This window comes from Petaurus breviceps, unplaced genomic scaffold (genome assembly GCF_028583685.1).
Source record: "Petaurus breviceps papuanus isolate PSGF00001 unplaced genomic scaffold, PetGlider_PUasm1.0 174, whole genome shotgun sequence".
Lineage (NCBI taxonomy): Eukaryota > Metazoa > Chordata > Mammalia > Diprotodontia > Petauridae > Petaurus > Petaurus breviceps.
The window spans coordinates 78,522,642-78,550,034 of NW_027185761.1; the positions used below are offsets into that span (position 1 = coordinate 78,522,642).

Below are 27,393 nucleotides of genomic sequence, written 5' to 3' on the forward strand. Positions count from 1 at the left end.
TATCTATCTATCTATCTATCTATCTATCTATCTATCTATCTATCTATCTATCTATCTATCTATCTATCTATCTATCTATCTATCTATATCTCTATTCCCTTCAGCTACTGAGAAAAGTCTCATCAGTTACAATGATTGTTTTTCCATGTAGGAATGTTAATAGTTCAACTTGGATAAGTTCCTTATGATTTTTTTTCCCTGTTTACCTTCTCATGCTTCTCTTGCTTCTTGTATCTGAATGTCAAATTTTCTGTTCAACTCTGGTTTTTTCAGCAAGAATGCTTGAAAGTCCTCTATTCCACTGAGTGACCATATTTTTCCCTGAAACGTGATCCTCAGTTTTGCTGGGTAGGTGACTCATGCTTTTAATCCCAGCTCCTTTGCCCTCCAGAATATCACATTCCAAGCCCTTCTATCCCTCAGTGTAGAAGCTGCCAGATCCTGGGTTATCCTGATTGTGTTTCCACAATATTCAAATTGTTTCTTCCTGGCTGCTTGTAATATTCTCTCCTTAATCTGGGAATTCCAGAACCTGGCTATAATATTCCTAGGAGTTTTCTTTTTGGGATCTTTTTTCAGGAGGTGATCGGTGGATTCTTTCAACCTCTATTTTGACCTCTGATTCTAAAACATCAGGGCAGTTTTCTTTGAGAACTTCCTGGAGGATGATTTCTAGGTTCTTTCTTTGATCATGGCTTTCAGGTAGTTCAATAATTTTTAAATTATCTCTCCTGGATCTATTTTCCAGGTCAGTGGTTTTTCCCATGAGATATTTCACATTGCCTTCTATTCTTTCATTTGTTTGGATCTGTTTAACAGCATCTTGATTTCTCATAAAGTCATTAGCTTCCATTTGCTCCAGTCTAATTCTGAAGCCATGATGCTCCTCAGTGAGCTTTTGAGATTCTCTTTCCATCTGGCAAATTTGTTTTTTTAAGGCATTCTTCTCCTCATTGCCTTTTTGAGCCTCTTTTGCCATTTGAGTCAGTCTGTTTCTTAAAGTGTTATTTTCCTCAGTCAGGCTGTTGACTCTCATTTCATAATTTTCTTGCATTGTTCTCATTTCTCTTCCCAGTTTTTCCTCCACTTCTCTTATCTATCAATTATCTTATTATTCCTTAAGGTCCTCTATGGCCTGTAACCAGCTTGTATTCTCCTTTGAAGCTTTTGGTGCAGGAGTTCTGACTTCACTGTCTTCCTCCTGTTCCCATGCTGTGCTCCTTTTTGTCCCCAAAATAGGAGTCTAATGTTGGAATCTTCTGTCTGCTTTGTTTCTTTTGCCTGGTCATGTTGCCCCTCAGTCACTTGACCCCTGGGCTTTTTGCCACAGTAGGACTCTGCCACCAGACAGGGGAGGTTTCATCCCAAACGCTGGGGTTTTCTCAGTTGCCAGAGGTATTAGATGGGTATCCTCTCTGAGGTCTCCACAAGCTCTGGCAAGCTCCACCCTAGACTGCAATCCAGATCCAAGCAGGTTAAAGCAAGAGTGATTACCCCTCAGACTAGTGCTTGGTCCCCCTACACTCTGCAGGCCAGGAGCTGAAGCTGCCACGTGGAGCTGGCTGGCTGTGCCAGCATCTTAGAGGCTTCTCGCCCCAGGGGCAAAAGCCATGCACTCCCACTTACTAGTCCCAAAGTTCAGACTGCACTGGCCTCTCACCTCATCCTTTGCATCTATGTGTTGATACATCTGGAAATGGCCACAGCTGCTGCTGATCTGGAGTCCCTCTGGCCGGCGACTGGTCAGGCCCGTCCTGGGGCTAAAGCCTAAGCGTAGGGCTGGGTTCGGCTCCCAGAGCACTGCGCTGGATTCCTGCCGGCCTGCCGGGCTGTCCTCAGCGGGAGGTTAGCTTCTCTGTGTCATTTTGTGGGTTCTGCAGCTCCAAAGTTTGTTTAGAGTCCCCTTTTTACATGGATTGGGGAAGGTAGAAGCCCGAGCCGCAGGGAGTTCCTGCTTCTACTCTGCCATCTTGGCTCCGCCACCTTTGGCTCATTTTGTACAGACATTGTTGACTCATCTTCTTTAGGATGAAGCACTTCCAGGACAGAGCCTGTGATGGCATTGGTGGTCCAGGGGCATCAGTCAAGGATGTGCCGTGCCCGGGCACATGCTCTCCTTAGGTGTCTGTGCGTGTTGTATTTCCGTCACCTTCATGATTCTGGCTGATTCCCCACCTGGAGTGGCACCTCACCTCTCTGAGGCACACTTTTATTTTGTCCCTGAAATGGAGAATTTTTTAAGCAACCGACTGTTTGTCTGGACATCTTCCTCTTCCTCTCCCTTTATTGTGCTGGTGGGGGATGTCCGTATGCGTTTTAAGCAGTGGGTGTTCAGTGGCTACACTCTTTGCAGATAGTTTTCTTTTTCAGCTTGGTTGTGTGTTGTCTGTGTGGGGTTCACACTGTGTCTGGAGTCATGTCTGTTCTCTTCCCTTCACCCGCAAACTTGGGGTCTCCGGGTGACCCTGCCATTTCTATCACGAGCTAATTTGGGGAAGCTTATGGAGAAGCCCCAGAAGGGTGAGGGGGCCATGTTGCCTCGGTGTCCTTTGGGCCTTCCTTCTCAGTGAAGTGAGAACTCCAGAAATGTCTGGGGTGGCTCATGTCTGTCTGGTGCAGCCTGTTCTCTTTGTTGCTTAGAATAGCCGAGGAGATTCAAGCCCGAGGCTTTCACTTCACAAGGTGATTGTTCTCTGACTCCCAGTTCTGGGCTCTTTCCTCCACCCTTTTTCCAGCTGTCTCCCTCTGTCAGCCCCTAGTGCAGGGTCCCTGGGGTTAAAAAAGACACACTAGTGCAGCATTCAAGGCTTTCCCCACCTATCTCTGTCCTCCCTGCCCAGCCTGATCTCACACTGCTCCCATGTGTTCATGCTGCAGCCCAGCAAAAGCAGGGCTTGTGGTGGCTCGTTGTACTCAGTTTCCCCGCTCTGTGCCTGTCATGTGCACACCTTCCTCATTCTCCACTGCCTTCTTCCAGGTCGCGGCTCAGTTGCCACTTTCCTTATAGGACATCCCCTTCTCAGATTACCTGGGATTCGTGTCTCTCTCCCAACCCCCTGTGTGGAACAGGGACCTGAGAAAGGTTCTGAAGGGAGTTGCAGGAGCAGAAACGGTGCCCCTGCCCACGTTGTCGGAAGGCACCTTGTCCCAGGAAGTTGGTTCTGTGCCACGGGTGTTCCCCTATTGGAGCCTTTTCCGTAAAGCGTAGCCGAGGCCCAAGAGATGCTCGAAATACTGGGCTCAGATGAAGGAAGGTGGAGTCCTGCTAGGGATCTGCGTAGGGTGCTTGGTTCCCCTCAGTGAACTTTGAGTCCCTGGGGCTGGAGGGCTTTGCTGAGCTCTGTAGGAATACTGTGTCCCATGGTTCTAATGAGAGGCCACGACGGTGGGGGCAGGATCTGCGGGCCCTTAGGATGTGCTCTCTGGGGTTCCACAGCATGCATCGTAGGCAACCTTCTGCAGCATGGCTTCCCTCCATTTGGGTTTTGCCGGCTTCTCATGGGAATTTCTTTCATTCTGCAGCACGTTACAGCGGAAAGCTACATTCCGTGCCTGGCTGACCTCTGCAAAGCCCTGTGGGAAGTCATGCTCAGCTATTACAGGACCATGGAGTGGCACGAAGCACACGACAGTGAGGACATGACCAGGGTGGCTGGTAGGATGCTCTTGTATCGGGCGCCTGGGCCCCCCTCCCTGTGGATCCTGAGGCTGGCCTTGCTCTCTGAGCCCCAAGCTAGTTCTGTACCCTTGTATCAGATGACTGGCATTAAGCAAAACCAGCCACGGCCATGGATGTGTTCCGAGAGGTGCCTGTTGCCCAGAGTGGGTAGCATGCTTCCTGGGAGAGCCCCTGGAGGCAGGTTTGCTGCTCTGCTCTAAATGCTGGGGTCTGGCTTCTCCTACAGGCGGATGGCTTGTCTAGTGCCGCCCGTGTCAGCCAGGAGCTGCGCATGACCCTTCAGCTCTAGGCGTGTGCCTTTCTTTTTTCTTTTTTTCCCTTTTAATCTTCCCTTCAGGGTCTTTAGCCGGGTTGTTTTGCTCAGGAGACTGCTTCCTCTCCCTCCCCATCTCTGCTTACTTCCTGGTGAAGTTTGATGTGTTTCTGCACCAGATTCATGGGTGGCGGGATGTGGATGTAGGAGGGACGTGAGTGTGTGTCACCTGATGCTCTGTCTGCTGCACCTTCCTCCATGTTTTTACATTTCTCACTCACCCCATGAGTCATGAGAAGTATTAGATTCCACCTCCTAACCCTCAGAACCCACAAATCACTCCAGGACGATGCTTGTCTTCTTTAACTCCTTCAGTATCATTTGAAGATAAGGCTCTGAAGGTCCCTTGTTTGTTTTCTTCCTATTGAAACATTAGCACTTCATCATCCTGTGGGTCCTTCCAGTGGCTCAAGCAGACCGACCTTTCCAGGCTTCTCTGAACTCTTGTGTGCGTTTGCATTTCAAAGATCCCAGGCAGCTCTTGCCTTTCCCCAGAAATGCCTGAACATTTTCTATTCCACTCAAGGTCATTTTTTCCCCATAGGAATATACTGGGCTTTACAGGCGTGACATTGTTTTCCAAGATCTCCTCTTCTTCATAGGGGAAGCTACCTGGTCTCATGTGATCCTGCCTGTACTTGAACTGCTACTTTCTGGATGTTAGCAATATTTTCACTTTAATGTGGGAGTTGTAGATTTGAGCTGGGACATTCCTGGGACTTTTTCCTTTTGGGACTTCCCTTCAGGGGATCAGGGAATTCTTTCTGTCTCAACTGTGGCCTCTAGTTCTAATAGCTTTGGGTATTTTTCGTTTGTGATTTATTGAGATAGAATGTCCAGAATTTTTTCCAGTTTCATATTGTTCTCATATTTCTTGCTGTCTTATGGAGTCATTAATTTCTGTTTGATCCCTTCTAGTTTTCAGGGATTCTCTTTCTTGGGGAAGATTTATGACTTTTTCTTTTAAGCTGTTTATTTCCCATCTTATCCTTTCCTCCAGAGCTCTTACTTCCTAGTGATTCAGCCAGAGGGCATCTCTGTCTGCCCAGATATCTCTGTGGTATCTGTCCCTCTCTCTTGGCCTTACCTCAGTGACCTGGCCTGGGGCCCCAGTGACCCGATGCAGTGGCCCTTCTCTTCCACTTGGATGTCTCTGTCCCTCTCTCTTGGCCTTACCTCAGTGACCTGGCCTGGGGCCCCTTACCTTGGCTGGTGCTTTCACAGCTTTGTGGCCTCCCCTTCCCCCTGTCTTAAATGCCCCCTCTCTGCTCCGTCTGTGGGCCTCTGGCAGTCCCCCCAGTTCTGCCCTTGGTGCTACCATGGCTTCCATGCTCCAGCCTCGCCCTCGTGGCTTTTGTTCTCATTCTCCCTGGTGCCTGCTGGGCTTTTCCACCTGCATGCCCCTCATTCCCTCCCAGTGGTCTGCCCGAGGCCATGCTAACCATCTTTCTCCAGAAATCTTTCTCCTCCCCAAGGCCTTGGTTTGGAATTCTGGAGTGAATTCTTTGACTGCTTCTCTTCCTGTGCCCTGTCTGACACCTTTTCTTTGGCTGCTTCCTCTTCCCTGACCCACCCCAGTCACTTCCCAGCCTGTCCTCTCCTCACACCTCCAGTCTGTCTCATGCCACTTCTTAGATTAGCCTTTCGCATCGAGTCTGAGCTCCTTAGCTTGGCATTCAAGGCCTTCCACACTGGGACTCTGGCCTGCTCTTGCCCCATGACGTCCCTTTGTCCCGTGCTCACCTGTGCCTTCTTCCTCTGACACAGGGGCTGGCTATTTTCCTCCTCCTCATGCCTAACCAGTATCTCATGGGCCTGTCTCATCATCATGTGTTTCCTAAGGGCTGGGCGGGGCCTCCTCTTCCTCTCTCCACTTAGTCCCTGCCCATCTGTGTGCCTCTTTCCACATTCAAGCGTGTTGGGCACAGGTCTCAGATGTGGTGGGCTGTTTATCCTCCCTCCACTACAGGGAGAGAGCAGGGAGCATTCTGTGCTTTGGGCAGGGTAGCTGGTCCTGCCAGTGCTGAGTGGAACATACACTAGCAGATGGGCAGGACCTCTTCCCTCCCCTCCCAATGCCCTCAGTGTCCCAGCTGTGCCGAGCCCTGGGCTGGCCAACATGCAGTCCCATCTCAGGCCAGCTGGAGGGACCTCGGTGGGCCTTTGGTCTCCCTCTGTGCTGGGCCCCTTTCTTTGTGTGGTTAGATGTTAATGCCATTAATGTTAGAAGTTATATCGTGGGGTGGCTAGGTGGCACAGTGAATAGAGCATTGGCCCTGTAGTCAGGAAGACCTGAGTTCAAATCCGGCCTCAGACACTTGACACAAAAAGTAGCTGTGTGACCTTGGGCAAGTCACTTAATCCCAATTGCCCTCCAAAAAAGCAAAAACAAAATGTTAAAAAAAAAGAAGTTATGTCATGTTAAAGCTACCCCTCCACACACTCCCTGGGTAGGTCCTGTTCTGTTCCTGGGGCTGAGGAAGGTGAATGGGGATCTTTTTCCCCACAGCAGCTCCTCAGACCCTGGGAGATGTCCCTGGCCTTTCCCATGGCCTTGGACCCTTTCGCCTGAGGCTTTTGTCTTCCTGCTCAGCTTCCACTGTCCCTTTGTTTCCAGGAGTTTCTGCTAAAGCCAGGGGATATCAGTCAGTCAGCATGAGGATCACCAGGAACTGTGTTCACATGAAATGTCATTTTATTTTTCAAGTAATAAGCATTTATATTTCGTCCCATCCCCTCCTCTATTTTAAAACAAAAGACAAGCCCCTCCCAACAGATATGCCTGGTATCAGGTAAAATCATTTCTCCCACTGGACATGTCCAGAAATGTGTGTCTCCTGTCCTCCTGTCAGGGTTGGGCAGCAGGTTTTCTCTCTGGTCTTGCAGAGCTGTGGGTGGTCCTTGAGTTGATCTGATTTCTGGAGTTTTTCTACACAGTGGCCTGTTTTTCCAACGTTGTGGTTCTTACGCAGACACTTTGCATTAACTCATACAGGTCTTCCCAGGCTTCTCCGAAACTGTCACTTGCATTATTTCAGCATATTTGTTTGTCTTCATTTGTTAAGCTGTTCTTTTTTGTAATGCCAGTGTGATACTCATAGCAGCTGCTGTGAAGATGCACACGTATTACCAGGGTTTGTTCGCAAAATGTGATAAACCTTCCTCCTCCAAGACAAGACTGAAGCATTTATTCTCTCTGTCAAGCCTCCCCACAAGCAAGTTCCCCTAGGCAGCTTCTTCCCTCCATCTGCCTCTCCCTTCGAGCAATAACTGTATACACTGTTTTCCAATCAGAGACTTGATTGGCTTAGTGCTGAGAAGCTTGGAAAGCAGCACTTAATTGGAAAGGTGTGGGGATCCCTGTGGCCCAGAGCCTAATTGTCTCTGCTTCAGGGCTCCATGTGAGGCCTATTAATGGGCAGAGAAGATCTTATATCCCATTAGCTTTACACCTTTGTGGGTATATCTCTGGGTCAAAGGGCACACAGTTTAGGTCACACTAAAAGCCAGTCTGTTCATCTCTCCATCCATCCATCCATCCATCTATCCATCTGTTCATCCATCTGTCCATCCATCAGTCTATCCGTCCATCCAGCCATCCATCCATCCTTTAGCGTGTATTCATCAGGGGCCTCTTGTGTGCCAGGCACTGTAAGTAGGAGCTGGAGGTGCCCAGACAAAAGGGAAACAGACAGGTTCAGTGGAGAAGGAGTGAGCAGCCATTGGTGAGGAGAGGGACTGGGAGGGAAGAGTGGCTACTGAGGCAAGTTTGAGGGGGGAGGTGGAGCCTTGGGTGCGGCTGTGGACCAAGGGCCGGGGAGCCCCGTTGTGGGCTCGGGAATGTCCTGACTTACCTCTCTGTTATGGTGGGGTCAGAGAAGAAACCCCAGGTACCACTTCTGCAGTGTTCTATCGTATGACTTCTCTGTAGGGGTCAGTCAGGCCAATGGCCAAAGCCCTGGGAGAGTCACTGTCCAGAAAGGAGAGCATCATTCTTAGCTCCTTTTGGCATGAAACCGACCTGGGATCTCTCCCATCTACTCGTTTCAGAAGGGAGTGGCACAGCGGGGTCCGAGGAGAGCAATTTTGATCGCAACTACGTGAAGAAGAAGCTTGAACATGGACTGTCACGGATATGGCAGGTTGGTTTTCCAAGACGCGAGAAGGCTCAGTGTTGACATGTGTGCATATGTGTACATGTGTGTGATCCCTCTGATGGTGGACCAAGGCTGAGGCCTGTTTATCCAGTCTCCTCTCTGTGGACATGTGTGCAGGGTGTCTAGCACATTGTAGGATACATTGTGGGCTGGGTGTCAAGCAGCATCCCTGGCATTGGGGGCTACCTCCGCGCTTGCCTGGAAGCCCCTGGAGAGTGGGGATAGTGGCGGCTGCTCTGCACTCGGTCTTTTTGCTGGTCTCTGCTACTTTCTGTGCCCTGGGTTCTCGTGTTCTAGTCACTGAAGCCCCTCCCTTGTCCCCTCAGTGAGGCTCAGCTCAGCGCGGCTGCCCCTAGATAGCACCTCCCCCCAGGCTTTGTCTTGTCCTCTGTCCACCAGGGCCCTCAGACACTGATGGCCAGGTCCCTTCACTGTTCCTCCCTCCGTTTTTTCAGCTGTCAGATGGCTGTGATAGTGACAGCACTGAGGGTCAAACGTAAAGCACTTAGCATGGGCTGAGCACAAAGTAGTTTCTTTACCTGTGCCAGCTGTGATCACAATTCTGGTTAGCACCATCACCAGTGGTACCTTTGGCTGGGCGACATTCTTTTTTCTGCTGTTTCTCCTGCACTTTTATCTGATCTGGGGTCATTGCCACTGGGGTTACACGCATACACGTGTACATGCATGCATGAGAACACAGACACACATTTGCACACATATACATACAGACATTCGCAAACACACAGACCTGCACACATGGTTATATTCACTCACATACATGTTCACATGTTGATAAGTGCATAACTGCATAAGGTGCCTGCACACACACATTCATGCACACAGACTTGTTCATTTGCTGTAACAGCAAGCACCCTAGCATTCCCAAGATGGCTGCCAACACATGTTCTTTGATCTGGTTTTCTACAGGAAAGCTTCTCAAAAGGGGTTAGCAATATTACTTTAATCAAATACATATATCATTCACTTCATTTAGGGGAAAAAGTGACCTTGGGCAAGTTACTTAACCCCAATTACCCTACCTTCCCCCCTCCAAAAAGCAAAAAAAAAAAAATACAGAGAAAATAGCACAATTCAATAGACCAACAGAAAGGGCTTCTAGCTGTCTGACCATTACACACATACAGTGTTAGTTACCAGAGAAGGAAGCACCAACCTCTGGGTTTTCAAGGCCGGGGGGCTCAATGGCTGCCCAGAGTCTCATCTGGCCACATCACACAACTCTTCCCATGAGTGAGCCCCATGGCAAAACCTCACCTCAGGGCATGTATAGCCTTCTCCAGGGTCAGAGGACACCACAACCCTTGTGACCCACTGCCTAACTACAAGATGACAAGGTGTGGGCCTCCCCTAAGCAAGCTTCTCTTGTTGGGCTCCAGGTGAGGCCTGTTAGGGTCAGGGAAGAACGTCACACACACAGACCCGCACATACATGCACACTTACACACTCGCATTTCTGCAAATGCACACATATCTGCATACACACTTGCGTGCATGCACACACTCATACATGCATGCATGCTCTCCCCCATTCACAGTAACGCACACAGGTGTGCTCATACATTTGCCTGTATGTACACATTTATGAGTACACACATTCCTGTGCACACATGCATGCACATTTACACACATGGTCCCCATTCATGCACACTTGCTTATTTGCATGCACACATGCCCATGCCCTCACCTTTCCGTGTGCAGCCTGACTCCAGGGGTCATCTGGGACCTGTGGCTGAGTGCATTTTGACAGATCCCCCTCGTCTTCAGCTCCCCACACTGCTTGTTGAGGTGGGTGTAGACTGCACAGTTTCCATCAGAGGACTTTGTCCTCATTTTGCTCGAATGGGACTGTCGCATATTGGACCATTGTTCTGAACATTCTGCTGAAAGGGAATATAAATCATGACAGTGTGTGAATGCCCTCCAGTGGACTTCGTTCATTTGGCTGCCATCTTGTGAGCACCTTCTGGAAGGAGAGGCCTCTCCAGCACGGCTGTGGGAAATGTCTGCTGAGCTTTCTTTCTGGGGTTTTCCCTTCCGAATCCCACTGCACCCATTTGGCTTTTGTGAGCGTGGTGAGGACTGGGCATCAGCCTTGGGACAGGAGCCCGGGGCATGTTGACTGGACATGAGACTCATGATTCAGAGCGTGGCAGCGGAAGAGGACCCATGTGTCCTCAGGCACCACAAGTGCCCTGGCTGTGACTGGTGACCACCATAGATCCCTTTGTGCCTTTGGATGTGCCATGCTCTGATGAAGTTCAGTCATTCACCGTGCATGAGTGACTGACTTAGGAAGAGAGCTGAACATGTGATTCAAGGAGGATGTTTGAGGGACAGTCGGGGGAGGGTCATTTGTAGAAGGTCCTAGAGAGCCCCCTCTTAGAGGAGCCTGAGCAACCGCACCTTTGGGTCAGGGTTGATTTGGGGGCGATCTCTCCACCTTGTCCCCTTCGTTATTCTTCATAAATTGTCGAGAGGCATCGGGCTAGAGTGGTTGGTCAGCCAGGAGGGCCCCGGGCTCACAGCCTGCCTCCTAAGCACTCTGGTGGTGGGCATGCCCCCGTCAGGGAGCTCTCAGGACTGCTGGGGGTCACCAGAACAGATGCCCCATACCTGGGGACTTCTCCGGTCTGGGAAACCGTGGGATGCATATAAATGCATGAACACGGACACACACGTGCAGACACTGCTCATGCATGCACAGCCATGCATGTGTACACACAAGCACACGTGTTTGTTTTCGGAGCACACTTAGAAGCAGTCCCTCCAGAGAGGTGGCCCCTTCTGCAGACTTTCCAGACTGTCCTGTGTGAGGGCTTGCCTGTGACATCCAAGGCTGCCAGAACTAACCAGAAATGTCTTGTTTGACAGGACGTCCAACTCAAAGTGAAAACCTACTTGTTTGGGACTGACATGTCAACATTCAAGTATGATGACTTCCTCTTTGTCTTGGACATAATCAGCAGGTAGAGTTGGGGACCATCAGCTCTGTTGTGGCCGCTTTCTCCTGATTGAAGGGGACTCCTCCCAAAGCGTGCCCAGCTGCTACCAGCGCCCCGTGGTTTCCCCAGGGTGGGGGCGGGGTCCTTCTCGCATACTCTTTCCATGGGGGGGAGCCCATCAGGCTGGGCTGGCCAGGTTCCACTGCCGTTTGCTCTTCCTGCCTCACCAGCCCCTGGAGGACGGCCTCCTTTACACCGTTTCTCCCGTGGGGTCCCTTGTTTATAGCGCATCTTAGCCTGTCCCTACTGCACTGTGCTCACTTGGTGAGAAGGATCTCTGCATCTGTCCTTCAGAGCTTGTCTGGGTCTGCAGTGTGCAGCTCTATGCACATAGACATGGGCACCTGTGTTCACATGTACACATGCACAGCCACAAGAGAGAGATGGAAAGGCGCGTTTCCCTCCTCTCTGCCTTTAACTCCATGGTGCCACACCCAGGCCTCCTGTTAGCACCAGTGCAATATTTACAGCACTCACGATCATGATAAAGACCATGACTCTTAAGTATCGCATGACATTCAATCGCAAAACATACCAGACTTCCCAGATAGAGAACAGAACTGAAGCATTTGTTTAGACACCAGAAAACCGAATCCTAAAACCAGTAAGCTGATTTCATCATAGTATTAAAGATATGCAGAAGCCATAACAACACTGAGAGCCACAGCATCCTTCAGCCTTCCCACAAACCAATACAAGGTCAGTATCTACTCATGAGCCTATCTGACCCCTTGCCTGAGCATCCTCTCTCCCCCACCATCTCACTAGCTCTGACCAGCTTCCCATAGGCTCTGCTTCCCTTCAGCAAACTCCTTCCCCCACAGGCTCCATGTGACTACTTTCTGCCTATTAGGGGGCAGAGTTTATCTTCACAGCAGGGAAGCTTCCTGTGGGCTCTGCTTCCCTTCAGCAAATTCTTTCCATCACAGGCTCCATGTGACTACATTAGGGGGCAGAGTTTACTTTCAAATCAGGGGAAGTCTTCAAACTCCCCCCTATGTCTGTTGAGGGGCAGGGAAGGTCTTCAAATTCCCATTCTCATTACAGCCCCAGAGAGATGAGAGGAGAGAAAGTACTCCCTTGATCAAACTTGTGTGGCACCCCAGTTTGTGGGGGGCAAAGCCCTAGAAATGGAGGGGCCTCCCTCCACTGGGAGCGGCCAACCACATGACAGTCTCTGGAGGCGATGGAGTGATGGAAGAACCAGGGCTGGCTACTCTGAGGAGGGACCAGGACTGACCTCTAAGAGCCTGGGGAAGATTTGGAGAGTGCCATGAGAATGGCGTGTATGGTGACACCAATGTTGTCACTCACTGCCAACGGCCTGAGAAGACAGACTCATGACCAGCTGGACCACCAGCTAGGAGACATGTGTCACGGCTGTGGCCATTTGTTCTGCTGGGCTTTGCTTATTGGTTATGAGGTCCTCTGGGTGGGATTGGAGGGGAAGAGGAGCTAGCCACAGCCATGCCAAGAGAAGGGGTAAAAGATAGTCACTGAAACATTTCTTAAAAATATGCAGGAGAGAAATGAATGTAGCGCAAACAAATGGGACGGCTTGGAAAGCAGTGTGAGAATTGGTTATAGAATTAGAAACCCTTTGGAACAGAGTCATAGCTTCAAATGAAGTGCCTGCTTTTAGGGAAATGCCCTTTTTGGTATTGGACAGAAAAAGAAAAGTCACATTAAGCAGTGACGCAGAGGCTGCCGTTCTCCTGGCCCGTTGTCTGTTCTCAGTGTCCATCTGAGGACCATCCTGAGGGACGAGCTGTGCATCCTGTCCATGCCACTGGATGCATGAGGGGCAGTCGGCATAGACTTGGAGTTTCCCATCCTGCTGAGTTGGCGCTGGCACGTGTCCTCGTCTTGGAGGCTCCGCAGTGTTGCCAGTGTCAGGAGGCTGCTGGGTCACTCTCTATCCCGGGCTTCCTCTCAGTGGAGGTCACATTTGGCCAGTATGCTTCTCCCTGGCTTAGCTTTTGTTTGGCCTTAGTCATCAGGAGGATTTTAAGCCAGGTTATTTCTGTTGCATCTCTCCAAGTGTCTTGAGTGCTTTTGCTCCACACAGGGGAGACTCCTGGCCAAAGGGACCATTTACAGGGGTGTCTGAGTCTACCAGATAGAGGCCATGGAGAAGTACTGAAGATTTTGGAGATGAACGGGGAAGGTCCGCGTTTTATACCCCAAAAGCAAATAACTAGAATTTGCTCCCAGTCATGGACTTGATGAAAAGTAGTTTAGTTTATTTATTTATTTTTAATTATCGTAAAAACTGCAAAGGTCTATTTCTTCCTCATCCCTGCTGGGAAAAAAGAAAGCCCAAATCCTTGACCATATGCGTAATTGACCCAAACAAATTCCCCAACAACTGTAGCTTGCGCCGTCCCCCTGGTGCGCGTCCTCTCTGTTGGGTGGCCACCGCTGCATAGATTAGGCTGCATGGCTTTGGAGCCTGCTTGTGTTCGTGATTCTGTCATTGTAGAAATCATTCTGCAGCTCTGTTCGCTCCACACTGCATCTGTTGCTCCTATGAGTTTTCCAAGGTTTCTCTGGAGCCATCCCTTTCATCATGAACTTTGGGGTCCTGGGGGACAGTGATAGAGGAGGAGTGGCAGAAAGACAGGAAATGACTCAGAAAAATGATGGTTCTGGAGGATGAGAGGGAGGACTGCCGAGAGGACCCTGACCAGGCTGTTCAGGAGCCCAGGGGAGATGCCTTCCCAGAAGGACTGGGAATCAAGCATGGCTTCCCAAGAGGCCATGTAGACAGGGTGCTAAGAGGAACGAATTTCAGATCGAGTTCCTGTGCCAGAGAACGGCTCCCAGGCTCTGCCTGTGCCCTCTTCTTCTTCTCTGCTGTTGGCAATCTTATCATCTTTCTGCAGAGGACCCCCGGTCCAACCTCTGCTGACATCTGGCAATGATTGCCTTGCCGCAGTCTTGAACCCAACGTCTTGAACCCGACGTCCAGGATACATCTTAAAAAGATACATCTCCAATAGTACGAAAAGGAGCTTGGCGTTTCCCTCAACTCCTCTCATACCTTCCCTGTTCCTGGAGAGGACCCCCGTCTTCCCAGGCCCCCAGGGTCACAACCTGGGAGTCGTCCTCCACTCTCCAAGACAGTGCCAAGACTTGCGAGACTCCTCCTTCTCTCTCTTGGCCTTGCCCCCACCGTACCCCATCGCGCATGCCTGGACTGTGGCCGTACCTGCGAGGGTCTGTCTGCCTCCAGGCTCTCCCCCATCCCGGCAGCCCCAGTGACTCCCGGGGCTCCTTGACCTGGCTCTCTGCTCGCCCCTTCCTCCCCACACGTGCTCCGTGCTCCTCCGTCCCCCCACGCCTCCACAGTGCTTGGCCCGGGGTCTGGCACACAGTAGGCACTCTGTGCGCTGACTGACCTACCAAGGGTTGGGCCTTTCTCTAGTGAATTGTGAGCAGCAGCGGAGTTCACACCTACCTTTCTGACCGCCTTAGTTTGTTCCTTTTGTGGCTGTTCACGAAAAACGCGACTTTCCGAGCTGCCTCAAGTTTCTTTTCTTTGGCCAGGCTGATGCAAGTGGGCGAAGAGTTTTGTGGCAGCAAGTCCGAGGTTCTGCAGGAGTCCATCCGGAAACAGAGCATCAACTACTTCAAGAATTATCACAGGTGCGCCAGGCCGCAGCCGGCCCCGCCCCACCCCGCCCGGACCTGAGCCTGGGGTCTTCAGGGATGCTGGGCTCCGTGGGGGGCGGCGCCAGCAGGCCCCGCCCTCCCGGCCTGAGCCGCAGGTTCTGTTTCAGAACGCGCCTGGACGAGCTGAGGATGTTCCTGGAGAACGAGACCTGGGAGCTGTGCCCTGTCAAGTCGAGTTTCAGCATCCTGCAGCTGCATGTGAGTGCGGGCTCGCAGGACTGGGAGGGTGCGCTAGAGCCCTGGCGGGGGCCCCCATGGCGGGAGGGGCTGCGAAGGGCCAGTGGTGACCCGGCCCCATGTCCGTCCGCAGGAGTTTAAGTTCATGGAGCAGTCCCGGTCCCCGTCCGTGTCCCCGAGTAAGCAGCCGGCCTCAGCCGCGTCCTCCACGGCGCCCACCTTGTTTGAACAGCACCGCGGTGGCGGGAACCCCTTTGAGATTCAGGCCGACAGCAAGGACGAGGAGACGGAGGACGTCCTGGCTTCCAACGGGGTGCGTGTGGTGCTGCCGGGATTCGGGCCGGGGGCCTCCTGCAGAGTGGGCCAGAGAAGCTCTCCCCGCCGAGCCCCCCCCTAGCGGGGCTCCCTGGGCAGGCGGGGGGGGGGCTCCTGGTCACGGCCGGAGGCCGCCCTCAGCCCGGGCTCTCTGCCTCCTTAGTACGAGTCGGATGAGCCCGAGAACAGCGCCTACCAGGACTGTGACAGCGACAGCGACGTCCCTGAGGAGCTCAAGCGAGACTACGTGGACGAGCAGACGGGGGACGTCCCGGTGAAGAGGTGAGTGCCCAGGGGGCTGGGCCTGGCCGCAGGGGGCCGGCTCAGGGCCAGGCAGGGCTTTGGTGGGCTCTGATTGGCTCGGTCCTGGCGGGCGAGGCCTGGCGGCACTCCCTGGGGGGGGGGGGGGCACAGAGATCCGCAGGGGGCCGTCTGTCTGGGACCTCTAGATGGTGGTACCTCATGGGCTCCTATCCCAGGGTGGGGGGTCCAGTGGTCAGACCTGGCACTGTCTGTGGTCCTTATAGGACCCTCCCTCCCTCCTCCCTCCGTCCTTCCATCTCTCCTCCCTCCGTCCTTCCTCCCTCCTCCCTCCTTTCTTCCATCTCTCCTCCCTCCTTCTCCTTCCTCCCTCCTCCCTCCCTTCTCTCCCTCCCTCATCTCCTCTTGCTCTCCTAACCCCCACCCTCTGCCTTCTCTCTTTCTTTATCTCAGTGTTTCTCGAGAAACGCTAAGGAGCCGAAAGAAGTCGGATTACAGCCTGAACAAAGTCAACGCCCCCATCCTGACCAACACTACCCTGAACGTCATTCGGCTGGTTGGTGAGTTAGGGCTGGGTGGAGGGATTGGGAGGCTGGGGCTACTGCCTGGCCCTCCTCCTGTGGTGGTCAGGGAGCCCGGGGATGATCCTGAGGAGCCCAGTGCCCAGGGGAAGCGTCTTGTTGGCCTTGCACCAGTCCTACCCGCTGCGGCTCCTCTCATCCTTCCAGGGTCCTTCTGGGCTTGGTGAGATCCAGGTCGCGGGTCGAGGGTCTCCCCTGCAGGAGGCCTTCGGCCAGGTGAGATCCCACACCGTGGGGGTGGCCTCCTGGGGCTCAGCGTGGGTGGCTGGCCAGGCCTTGAATGGGCATCGCAGGGGGGCTTCATGGTCGTTGTTATGGGCCAGTGCCCTTGCCTCATCTCTAACGCGGCAGCATGAGTTCGCCACCTTCTGTGTCTGTGGAATTTTAGGAGTGGCAACCTGCCTGATTTCCAGACCTCGATTGCTTGCCCGTGCTGGTCTCACCCCTTGGGGGGATCGCCCCCATTCAGGGCCCCAGGCGCAGATGGATGGCTTTCTCAGGGATGTTAGGGCCGTGTGGACCCTGGGAGTGAGGGCTCCACGAGGCTCTGTGTGATGCGCCTGCTCAGCACGTGTGTTTCCTTTCCACCTTCATCTCCCAGGGGAGGAATGTAATCGATGCTTGTTGATTGATGGAGCGATTGATTGGTTTTATGCTTTCAAAGCCCAGTAGGAGGGGGTGGTGCGTCTTCTCTGTCTCTTTCACAGTCCCCACAAGGCGGGACCCGTCTCCCTTCTTTCCTCTGCTTGTTGTTGGAGTCCCCCAAGAGTGTCACTGGATACCGCTGACCGTGCTCCCCGCCGCCGTTCCTTGGTCTGCCCTTGTCCACGTCCCCTTGACCTCTTTCTCCCTGGGGGCACCCGTTTCTCTTTGTGAGTCAGAGTGTCTTGTAGACTCCTCCATCCTGGGACCTTGCAAATCTGCCCTCCACAAGTCTGGGGCTTGGGTGACCCTGGGGCCAGCCTTCCTCTCTGGCTTGTCCCACCGTCCCCGGGGCATACTCACTTCTCAGGCCGCTGTGAGAAAGCACAGAGATGCTCTGAATAGGAGAGGGTGGTGTAGTGCTAATGCAATATTTACAGCACCAACTGTCATGATAAATATACTAGCATAGTGCTCCATTGCAAAATATAACAGACTCTCCATAGAGAAGACAGAAGCAAAACATTTATTCAGATGCCAGAAAACTGAATCCCCAAACCAGTAAGCCAATTCCATCACTGTAGCAGAGACGTTGATAAACCCCAACAGCACAGAGAGCCATTCCCAGCGTGCTTTAGCCTTCCCATAAACCGACACAAGACCAATATTTACTCACAAGCCTATCTGTCCCCCCCGGAAGTGTCCTCTCCGCACAGCCATCTGGTCTAGCTCTGATTTCCATCTTCCTGCAGCACTGCTCCACCCTTCAGCAACACCTCTCAGCACAGGCTCCATGTGATTACATTCAGCCTGTTAGGTGACAGTGTGTATCAGTCTTCAAGTTGCCTTAGGCTTATTAAGGGACAGGGAAGATCTTCAAATTCCCATTACAGCTGGCCCAGACACCAGACCTGGTCACCCCCTTTGCCTTGTGTCGCCTACCTTGGGCCCACCATTGGTGCTTAAAGTGATGCAGCCTTAAAAGAGGCTTTTAAGGGGAGCAGGACCCATGCAGAACTGGGCAAAAAAAAGGCATTTTGGAACATTGGGGTTTGGGGCTGTCCACAAGCTTCTCACCGCCTTGAGGCGGGCGGGAATGCTCCTTTTGTCCTTGCGCTTGGCCCTTGGCTGATGAGGATGGCAGAATTACAGATTGGTGAGGGAAGCCACCATGTCTCCATGGCCCTTGAAGTGACTCTGTGTTGGACACCTTTGGTCCTTGGTACAAAGCCAGCGGTGGGAAGATCAGGTTGCCAAAGCCATAGGGGATGCAGGCGCGTACCCTTTAGGCAGGCGCCGTTTTCCATCATCGTACCTCTAACAGCCTGTTTAAAATGAAACATACTGAGAGGTAACTGCAAAGGAACACGTTTCCTACGCAGACTCTAAGGAGAGAGCAGTTTTTTGCCCCCCCCCCCAACCTGTTATCCTGACACCTCCGTTGTTGCACTTAGACCCCCAAAGCTCCCCAAAGGCCATCTCTCAGGGCTGGCCTTCCTGCCCCACAGAAGTCCGTCTTTATGTCCAGAGTGGATTAGGTTCTGTAAACCTTGGGGGTTGGGGTGGCTTTTGGGCCCAGGTGAGCTCATTCCCCAGGAAGCCTGTGATCCTTGGGAGCTGGACACAGCAAAGGCTGCTCCCTTCCTGGGAGGGGGGATGCCGCTGTGGCCCTCAGGCCCTGGCTGGTGGGCCAGAGCGGGGTGCTGCCATAGAGGGATTCCTGAGGATGAGGCGCCGTTCCCAGAAGAGACGTTCTGAGCAGGTGAGGAGAATGTGTGTGGAGGTCTTAGAGGCATGGGCCTCACTGTCCCTGACCTCGAGGCCAGCTCTGTGGAGCTGCCAATGCAGCCTGCCCCCTCCTTCTCCCTGCTCCCATGTTCTGGGCATGTCCTGGGGATCACTTCTGGAAATGAGCGTCCTGCCCTTTGAGGAGCCTCACTCTTGTTGGCAGCCCCCCCCCTCTGCCCCCAGAATTTCTGCCATCAGTGAGGTTTGGCGACTACCAAACCCTGCTAGGCAGAGGACCCGTTCTCCCTCTGCTCCAGCCCTGAAGCAAGAGGGGGTGGAAGGGCCTTTTTGGCGCACATGAAGGCCTTAATTTGTGAGAACTGGGCTCTCTGTGGGAAGCAGGTAATTTGGGGGTTGTTGGGTCAAGTCAACAGCATTTATTTGGTTTTATTTGTATAAAAATGGGATTTATTGGGACAATTAGGTGGCTCAGTGAATAGAGCACTGGCCCTGGCATCAGGAGGACCTAAGTTCAGATCTGGCCTCAGACACTTGACATTTACTAGCTGTGTGACTCTGGGCAAGTCACTTAACCCTGATTGCCCTGCCTCCTCCTTCCCCCAGAAAAATTAATTTTAAAATGTAAAAAAGGGTAATGAACAGAAATCTCTTTTCTTCCCCTGCCACGTGTCTCCCGTTCTGCACCCTGAAGCCCCTCCCTTCTGGCAGGAGGTGGGCAATCAGGCGCTTGGTCCTGGGCCGCACGGCTGGGGCTGGTCATCGCTTCGACATTAGGGACCTTGTCGAAAGGCCCCTCTGGCTCTGTGCCTTTGCTCTTTGGCGCTCTATAGACATCCCCGGAGTTCTGGTGTGGGGGCACTCCTCCGCATCAGGCCAGGTGGGCCTTCCCAGGGCCTTTTGCTCCATCCCCCAGGGGCCGGGCATTCTCCTGTGTCCAGCTCTCTTCCCTGCTCTCCCCCTGTTGAATGGGGCCATCTGAGCATCTCCCTCTGGGGTGGTGGTGAGGCTCCTGTGAGGCCAGACTTTCTTCCTCCTCACCACTGGCGCTTCCTGCCCCTATGGCCGAGGAGGAGGTGCGTATTCTTACCGCTCTTTTCTCCCAGTCCAAGGACGGAGATTGTCAGGCCAGCTCAGGGTGGGGGCGCTCAGCCCAGGCCATGGGCAGGGTCTGCTGTCGGGGGAATGCTCAGAACTGCGGCCAGACGTGTAGGCTCGCGGTCAAGGGTCCGTCTCCCTGTTGCTGTCTTCATCCTGGGCCCAGCTCCTCCAACTCCATGGTGTGGGGATCGTCCCGCTGGAGGCCGATCTGGGCCTTCCCACTGACCTTCTGGTGCGTGGGGAATGGCATGGAGGGCGCGCCCGTGACCCTGCCTGGCCTTCCTCGCAGGCAGATACATGCAGATGGTGAGCATGCTGAAGCCCATCGCCTTCGACGTGGTCCACTTCATGTCGCAGCTGTTTGATTACTACCTCTATGCCGTCTACACCTTCTTTGGCCGCAACGACTCGGTGAGTCCTGCTGGGACCGGCGGGCGAGGCGGAGGGAGGGAAGGCCCCTTTGGGGGCGCGAGGAGGGAGGTCAGAGGAGTGACGTGTGCATCATGTCCTTCCTGCAGTGTGGACCGGGCCACACAGTGTGGGGGGGTGTGTATGATGACGGTAGCCTCCCTCCCATCATACCCTGTTCCCTTGGTCAGCCTCCTTCTGCCTCCCCCTCCCCTGCCCTAGAAGTTCCTGTCCTCGGTATGTGGGGATGCAGGAAGGACAATGGCAGGCATGGGGCCTGTTTGGTGGTGTCCCGCAGCTTGGGGTCTCTCGGGGTTCCTGGGGAGCCTGCCTTCAGACAGCCATGTGTGTGGGCATGTGGGCGCGTGTGAGCAGCGGCGCCGCTCTCTTTCAGCTGGAGTCCACGGGCCTGGGCCTGAGCAGCAGCCGCCTGCGCACTACGCTGAGCCGGATCCAGGAGAGCTTAATTGACCTGGTGAGGGTCCCTGGGGGCGGTGCCCGCTCCCCTGACTGGTGGGGGGAGGAGGTGGGCTGCAGCCACTCTGACAGACTCTAAACGCACTCTTCGCGTTGCCCTGGAGAGTCTTGCACCCCCAAAGTGGGCCTAGTGAGCATCACCTGAACCCGAGCTGTCTTTTGGGGGCCTTCTTGAGTGCAGTGCGTGCCCCGGCTGTCCCTCACATTGCCAGAGCCTCAGGCCAGGGCAGGTGTTGGGGGGGGGGTCAGAACTGTTCTCATTTTACAGGTGAGGGAGCTGAGGCCTGGGCTGGCAGGGTTCAGGAGGAGGAGGTGCGATGGTGTCCTCCCCGCCCTGACTGGCCTCTCTCCCCTGGGATGCAGCTTGACTGGGCTGCCAGTCTGCCTGCCAGGCCAGCACTTGCCTGGACAGCTGCCTTTGTTCATGTGGGTTGGGTGCTGCCCCTCGGACTGTGGTGGGGCTCAGGAGCTGAAAGTCTCAGTTTCCTTATCTGTCTGAGCAGGGTGTGCATATGGAGAAGGGGTCAGAAGCAGACCTGGATAAGGCCCTCGGGGTCAGGGCAGGCCACCACGAGTGGCACTTTGTAGTCTCAGGCAGGGCTGTTTTTTCTGGTCATTGTCTGTATCCAGTGAGGGCCTTTGAGAGCATCTCTCCCTCTGAACCTAGTGAGCTACGTGCTTAGGTTCTTCCCCTGCCCCCCCCCCCCCCCAGCTACCCTGGCACTGTGTGTGGTTGGCTGAACTGGAGAGGGGCTTCTCTGTGTCCATCCTCAGCATTGCTTCCTGGGCCAGTCCCCAGTGAGTAAGGTCTATGCACACCTAGCCCGGGGTCCCTGGGCCCCTTCCTCCTTTTCTGCCTCTCCCTCTGCATCCCCTCCCAGGCTCTCCTTGCTCCCTCCTGGGGCCAGATCCCTTCACATTCCTGAGGGATCTTTGAGCTGAGGGGCCTCAGGTCATGATTTAGGATGAGGCTGGCCTCTTGTCAAGCCTCCTGCCTAGTGAGCCTAATGGCATCGGCAGGGCCGTGACGTCCTGCCAGGCTTTTTTACTCAATGTCTAGAAAGAAAATAGCTCTGTCCCGAGGCCTCTAGAGTTGTGCTGGGTCACTGTGCTGGTCACATCCCTGAGTCTTTCAAAGGAGTTTGTCTTTCTAAATTGTCCTCCTGCTTCTGCCACCTCCCTGGATGTGACTTCATCAAGCTCTTCCCGTGTTTCTCTGAAACTACCCCCTTCATCATTTCTCACCCATAGTGCTATCACCTTCCTAAGCCATTTGTTCAGCCAGTGCCCAGTGCAAGGACATCCCTGCAGATTCTGCAAAAGGAGCTGCTGAATTCGGACTCGGTTCCATTCCAAGCGGCTCACACACTCAGATGGGGAAAGCAGTTAGTCTTACCCTACAGGAAAATAGGAGGGGAAGGGGATAAGAGAAGGTTGTGGGGGGGAGGTGCTGATAGAACAAAGGGAGGGTTGGGGGAGATACAAGTCAGAAGCAAAACACTTTTGACTCAAGAGAGTAGGATGAATAGGGACAGGAAGGAATAGAATGGAAGGAAATATGAAAAATTTATAGCAAGTTTTTCTGATAAAGGTCTCTCTGCATTTCTCAAATAGGTAGAGAACTGAGTCAGATTTATAGAAGTAAGAGCCACATATGCACAGGCACTTTTCAGATGAAATAATCAAAGCTATCCATAGTCATAGGAGAAAATGCTCTAAAATCTCTACTGATGAGAGAAAGGCAAATTAAAACAACTCTGAGCTACCACCCCATCCCTATCAGATTGGCTAATATGACAGAAAAGGAAGATGGTAGATGTTGGAGGGAAAGTAGAAAATTGGGATACTAATCCATTGTTGGTGGATTTGTGAACTGATCCAGACATTCTGGAGAGCAATTCTCTGGGAAGAGAGAACTGTTCCCAAAGGGCCATAAAATTATGCATACCTTTTGACCCAGCAATACCACTGCTAGGTCTGTATCCCAAAGAGGTTGTGAAAAAGGGGAAAGGAACCACATGTACAAAAATATTTTTAGCAGCTCTTTTTGTGGTGGCAGAGAATTGGAAATTGAGGGGATGCCCATCACTTGGGGAATGGCTGAACAAGTGTTGTACAATTGTGATGGAATGTTATTGTGCTATAAGAAATGACAAGCAGGATGCTCTCAGAAAAACCTGGGAAGACTTACGTGAACTGATACAGAATGAAACAGGTAGAACTAGGAGAACATTGTACACAGTAACTGCAAGCAATATTATATATGATGATCAATTGGGAATGACTTAGCTTTTGTCAGCAGTGATAATTCTAAAGGACTTATGATGAAAAATGTTGTCTGTCTCCTGAGAGAGAACTGATGGAGTCTGAATGCAGATCAAAGCAGACTTTTTGTTTATTTTTCTGGGGGGTTTTTGTCTGTGTTTTCTTTTACAACATGACTAACATGGAAATATCTTTCTCATGACTGCATATGTATAACCTAATTGCTTACTGTCTTTTGTAGGAGGGAGGTGAGGGAGGGAGGCAAAAAAATTTGGAAATCAAAATTTTTTTTAAAAGAATGTAAAAAATTGACCCTTCTTCCAACCCTGCTACCTATTTGACCACTCCTGCTCAGTCTCCTGGGCTGGACCTTTGTCCAGGTATGTTTCCACTGACTTGGGGGTGCCCTCCACAACTGTCCCGGGCTACAAAATAGAAGTAAGGGCATCAAAGTGAACAGAAGCATCCCTGCAGGTGTATGTTGATTTATAAAACCACATTAACATTAGCTATGTTCTATGGCTTTTTTATTTATTTTGTTAAATATTTCATAATTAATTTTAACCTGGATGCACTTCTGCTCTTTACTGTTTCTCTTGGTGATCTCATTAACTCCCATGAATTCATTTATGCAGATGATTCCCAGGTCAATTTATCCAGCCTTAACCTTTCTGCTGACCCCCTATCTCACATCTCCAACTGCCTTTCAGATACCTCGAACTGGATGTCCAGTGCACATCTCCAAAACAGACCTTGTTATCTTCCCTCTAAACCCTTCCCTGCTGCTACTGTCCTGGACACCCCCATCCTCCTATTCCCCGGGACTCATAACTAGGAGTCATCCTAGACTCCTCATTCTCACTCCCCAGATCCAAGATGGTGCTAAGGCCTGTCAGTTTCATCTCTGCTGCATCTCTTGCTGATTTCACCTTTGCAGCATCTCTGACTGATTTCACCTTTGCAGCACCTCTGGTTGATTTCACCTTTGCAGCATCTCTGGTTGATTTCACCTTTGCAGCACCTCTGGTTGATTTCACCTTTGCAGCATCTCTCCTCTATTTCATCTTTGTAGCATCTCTCCTTGGACCTTGTCACTTCACTGGGGCAGGCCCTTATTTCTTCACACTTGGACTATTGCAGTAGTTGCTGGCGGTGGGGGTGGGGGGTGGGGTGGGAAGGGCAGGGCAGGGGTGGTTCTGCTTGCCTAGTCTCTTCCCTCTCCAGTTCATCCTTTATCACAGTGATTTTCCTAAAGTTCAGATCAGCTCCGGGGCTCACTGTGGTCTCTAAGGGCACATACAGATTGGGATGTCTGTCATTGAAAGTCCTTTTTAATCCATCCCCCTCTTACTTCTTTAGTCTTCTTACCCCTTTCTCCCTGACACACACACTCTTTCATCCAGTGACACTGGCCTCCTGGCTTGTCCTCACATTGCACCCTCTGCATCCCAACTCTAAGCAGATTCCCTGGCTGCCTGGAATGTTCTTTTTCCTCATCTCCATCTCCTGGCCCCCCAAAGTCTGGGTGCCTTCCCTGTGAGACTCCCCAGTTTGGTAGCCTGCCTGTGGCCTGGCTGTTCATAGACGTTTGCTTGGCATCTCCCCCGCTAGAGAGAAAGCTCCCCATGGGATGGAGCTGTCTTCTTCTCTTTCTTTGTGTCCTCAGGGTTTTGCATGGTGCTAGGCAAACAGTAAGTGATTAATAGATGTATGTGGCCTTGACTTCCCTTTTTGTTAGGCTGTGACCTTTCATCCTGAGGCTGGGTCCTTCAGCCAGATTGCTTCCCAGTATTCCCATCAATTCTTGTCAAACAGCACATCACCCTTCCTGCATTATTGTGGGTTATTGGTGTGCTTGGGTTTACCAAACTCTGCTCCCCTCTTCTCCTTTTTAGGACATTTCTTTAAAATTCTGAATCTCATCTGATTCCTCCATTTGGGGATGTGTTGGAAGGAGTAGGTGTTTGTTCCATTGCATCTAACATTGATTTGGATGCAGAGGATCTGAGTTCAAATTCTGAACTTGCTGGTTCCTGAGCAGACACAGGGCATGGCCCTAGAGAGGATGAGGAGGGTCCAGGGCAGTTCAGGGCGTGTGCCGGGCTCGTGGTTCTCTGAGGAACCTGCATGGGGAGTCATTCACCACTACTTGTTCTGGGCCCCAAAGCCCGCTGTGGGCATGGCTTGGGCCGGGGTGGACCCAGGCCATCTGCTGTGGGGGCAAAGCAGCCAGCTTTGGAGTCTAAAAGTGGGATTGTATTGTCCAAATTGTGTGGACTAGATTTGTGGTAGTGTTTGATGTACACCCCAAGTTCAGTTGCCAGTGAAACCATTCCAGACTTTGGCTGTCCCTCACCCTGGGCTCCTTCTCCCTTCTCCCACAGGCCCTTGCTCGTCACCTCTGCTGGTGAGGTGTGGGGGCAGCAGACCCCTTGCAGGGCTCGCCACCTCTGGCTTTTCTCTTTCCCCAGCCTAAAAGACAGCCCAGTCCAGTCATGGGCCTTCCCTTGCTCCACCCTTGACCCCTGGTCGTTTAAGCAGGGCCAGAGTGGGTGCCTTCCTTCCTCTCAGGGGCTTCTGGGACTCCTCCTCCAGGAAGCCTTCTGTGAGCACTCCCACTCCACCCCCACTTAGTAGGGCCTTTTTAATTTTCATATTCTTGTCTTTAGTGCTGCGTGTCTTCCATGTACCTCCTCCTTCCCCCTCCCTTCCCCTGTCTGTCTTTTTGTCTCTGTCTCTCTCCCCTTCCTCCTGTTTCTGTCTCACACACGTGTGCACACACACATGCACATACACACACGTGCAGCTGCCGGCCTCTGTCCCAGGGAGCCAGGCGTGGTGCTCTTTGTCACCAGGCCCTCTTGTGCTGCGTGGCAGTTGCTGAGGAAGGCTGGCCATGGCCGGCTCCAGCAGGGAGCCTGAGGCATGGGGTGGGGGGGGGTGCTTTTCTTCTTCCAGGAGGTCTCCACAGACCCTGTGGGCGCCCTTGCAGTGGGTGAGGAGCGGAAGGAGAAGGTGCCGAGCCCACAACTCAGTCACCTGGTGGTGCTGACGGCCGGGGACACGCTGTACGGGCTGGCAGAGCGGGTTGTGGCCACGGAGTCCTTGTAAGTTCCTGGGGAGTGTGTACGTGTCCTGTGGCCAGCCAGGCCACCTCCTCTCACCGCTCCTGAGACACCCTGGGGGGAGCACGACCTCCTTCCTGCTGAAGTGAGCAAGGACCTCCCTTCAGGTCTTTGTGGGCAGGTGTAGTGCCAGGTTCTCCCTGGGTGTCCCAGCTGAGCACCGGCCCCAGACAGACGCAGAGACCTTGGCCCCTTCTTGTGGCTGAGGTGCCCACCCCCCCTCTCTCCCCACACCCCTGACTGGGGGCGTCTTTCCTCCAGTAGAGTGGAAGCTTCTTGAGGGCAGGGATGGTTTTCCTAAGGCCCAGCCCAGTGTGAGGCACACTCACAGTAGGTGCACAGTTGTGAAAGGAGTGATTTCATGGCTGTGCTGGGAGACCATCCCTCACTCATGGCTCTCAGTTGACCTCTGAGAGTGGGGATTTGGGGAGGGGATGACCACAGGGACTCCTTTAGGCCTAGATGGGACAGCCAGGGGCTGCAGAGGGTGTGCAGAGGGCACAGGCTTCCCTCCTCCCTTTGATGTGCAGAGCCTGGGGCCTGCAGCTGCAGGAAGACCCAGCCCAAACAGCCAGGCCTGTTTTCAGTTCAGTTTTTCAGATAACTTTTTAAGTTTACACCAAGTAACAGAACAAAGTGATTTCAGAGGGTGCTCACAGCTGCATGTGGCCAGGAGAGGTCTCTGCTGGATTCTGAGAAGGGCACATGGGGAGGGAAAGCCTCCCAGGCCTGGGGTACAGCCAGTGCAAAAATCTGGAGGGAGGAAACAAGTCAGGCCCAGGGGAGCCCAGCAGATCCTGGAAAGGGAGGAGGGGCTTTCAAGGCCCCAGGGAGGGATTCCTGCTTGGGAATGTGGTCACTGTTGCCCATTTAGAGATGTTGTCCTTCCTCCCCTCTTTGTTCTTTCTTCCTTGCCCACCTCTCCCACTCCTCCCTTCTCCCCTTTTCCCCTCTCCCTCTTCCTCCCTCCTCCCCTTTTCTCCTCTCCTTCCTTCCTTCCCTTCTCCCCTTTTCCCCTCTCCTCCCCTCCCTCCTCCCCCTTTTCCCCTCTCCCTCTTCCTCCCTCCTACCCTTTTCTCCTCTCCTTCCTCCCTTCCCTTCTCCCCTTTTCCCCTCTCCTTCCTTCCCTTTTCCCCCTTTCCCCTCTACCCTTTCCCCCTCTCTCCTCCCCGTCCTCCCCCTTTCCCCTCTCCTTCCTCCTTTCCTCCCTTCTCCCCTTTCCCCTCTCCCTCTTTCCCTCCCCTCTCCCCTTTCCCCCCTCCCTCCTCCCCCCTCCTCCCCTTTCTCCTCTCCTTCCTCCTCTCCTTCCTCCCTTTCCTTCTCCCCTTTTCCCCTCTCCTTCCTCCTCTTCCCCCTTTCTCCTCTCCTTCCTCCTTCCTTCCCTTCTCACCCTTTCCCCTCTCCCTCCTCCTCCCTCCTTCCCTCCCTTCTCTCCCTTTCCCCTC

The 27,393-nt window shown here is 52.9% G+C and overlaps 1 protein-coding gene across 2 annotated transcripts in view; it reads left to right on the forward strand.

Annotated features, from left to right (window-relative positions):
- VPS50 (VPS50 subunit of EARP/GARPII complex) overlaps positions 1–27,393 on the forward strand; it is a 58,907-nt gene that overhangs the window by 27,228 nt on the left and 4,286 nt on the right. Inside the window, exons 13-23 of one of the 2 annotated variants that reach the window (XM_069084485.1) lie at positions 3,523–3,655; positions 8,043–8,134; positions 11,045–11,139; positions 14,725–14,823; positions 14,958–15,048; positions 15,161–15,340; positions 15,506–15,624; positions 16,057–16,163; positions 19,963–20,084; positions 20,476–20,556; positions 25,782–25,930. In XM_069084485.1, the coding sequence (XP_068940586.1) occupies positions 3,523–3,655; positions 8,043–8,134; positions 11,045–11,139; positions 14,725–14,823; positions 14,958–15,048; positions 15,161–15,340; positions 15,506–15,624; positions 16,057–16,163; positions 19,963–20,084; positions 20,476–20,556; positions 25,782–25,930 (1,268 nt within the window). The remainder of the gene's footprint in view (positions 1–3,522; positions 3,656–8,042; positions 8,135–11,044; positions 11,140–14,724; positions 14,824–14,957; positions 15,049–15,160; positions 15,341–15,505; positions 15,625–16,056; positions 16,164–19,962; positions 20,085–20,475; positions 20,557–25,781; positions 25,931–27,393) is intronic. The other variant, XM_069084487.1, reaches the window with a different exon arrangement.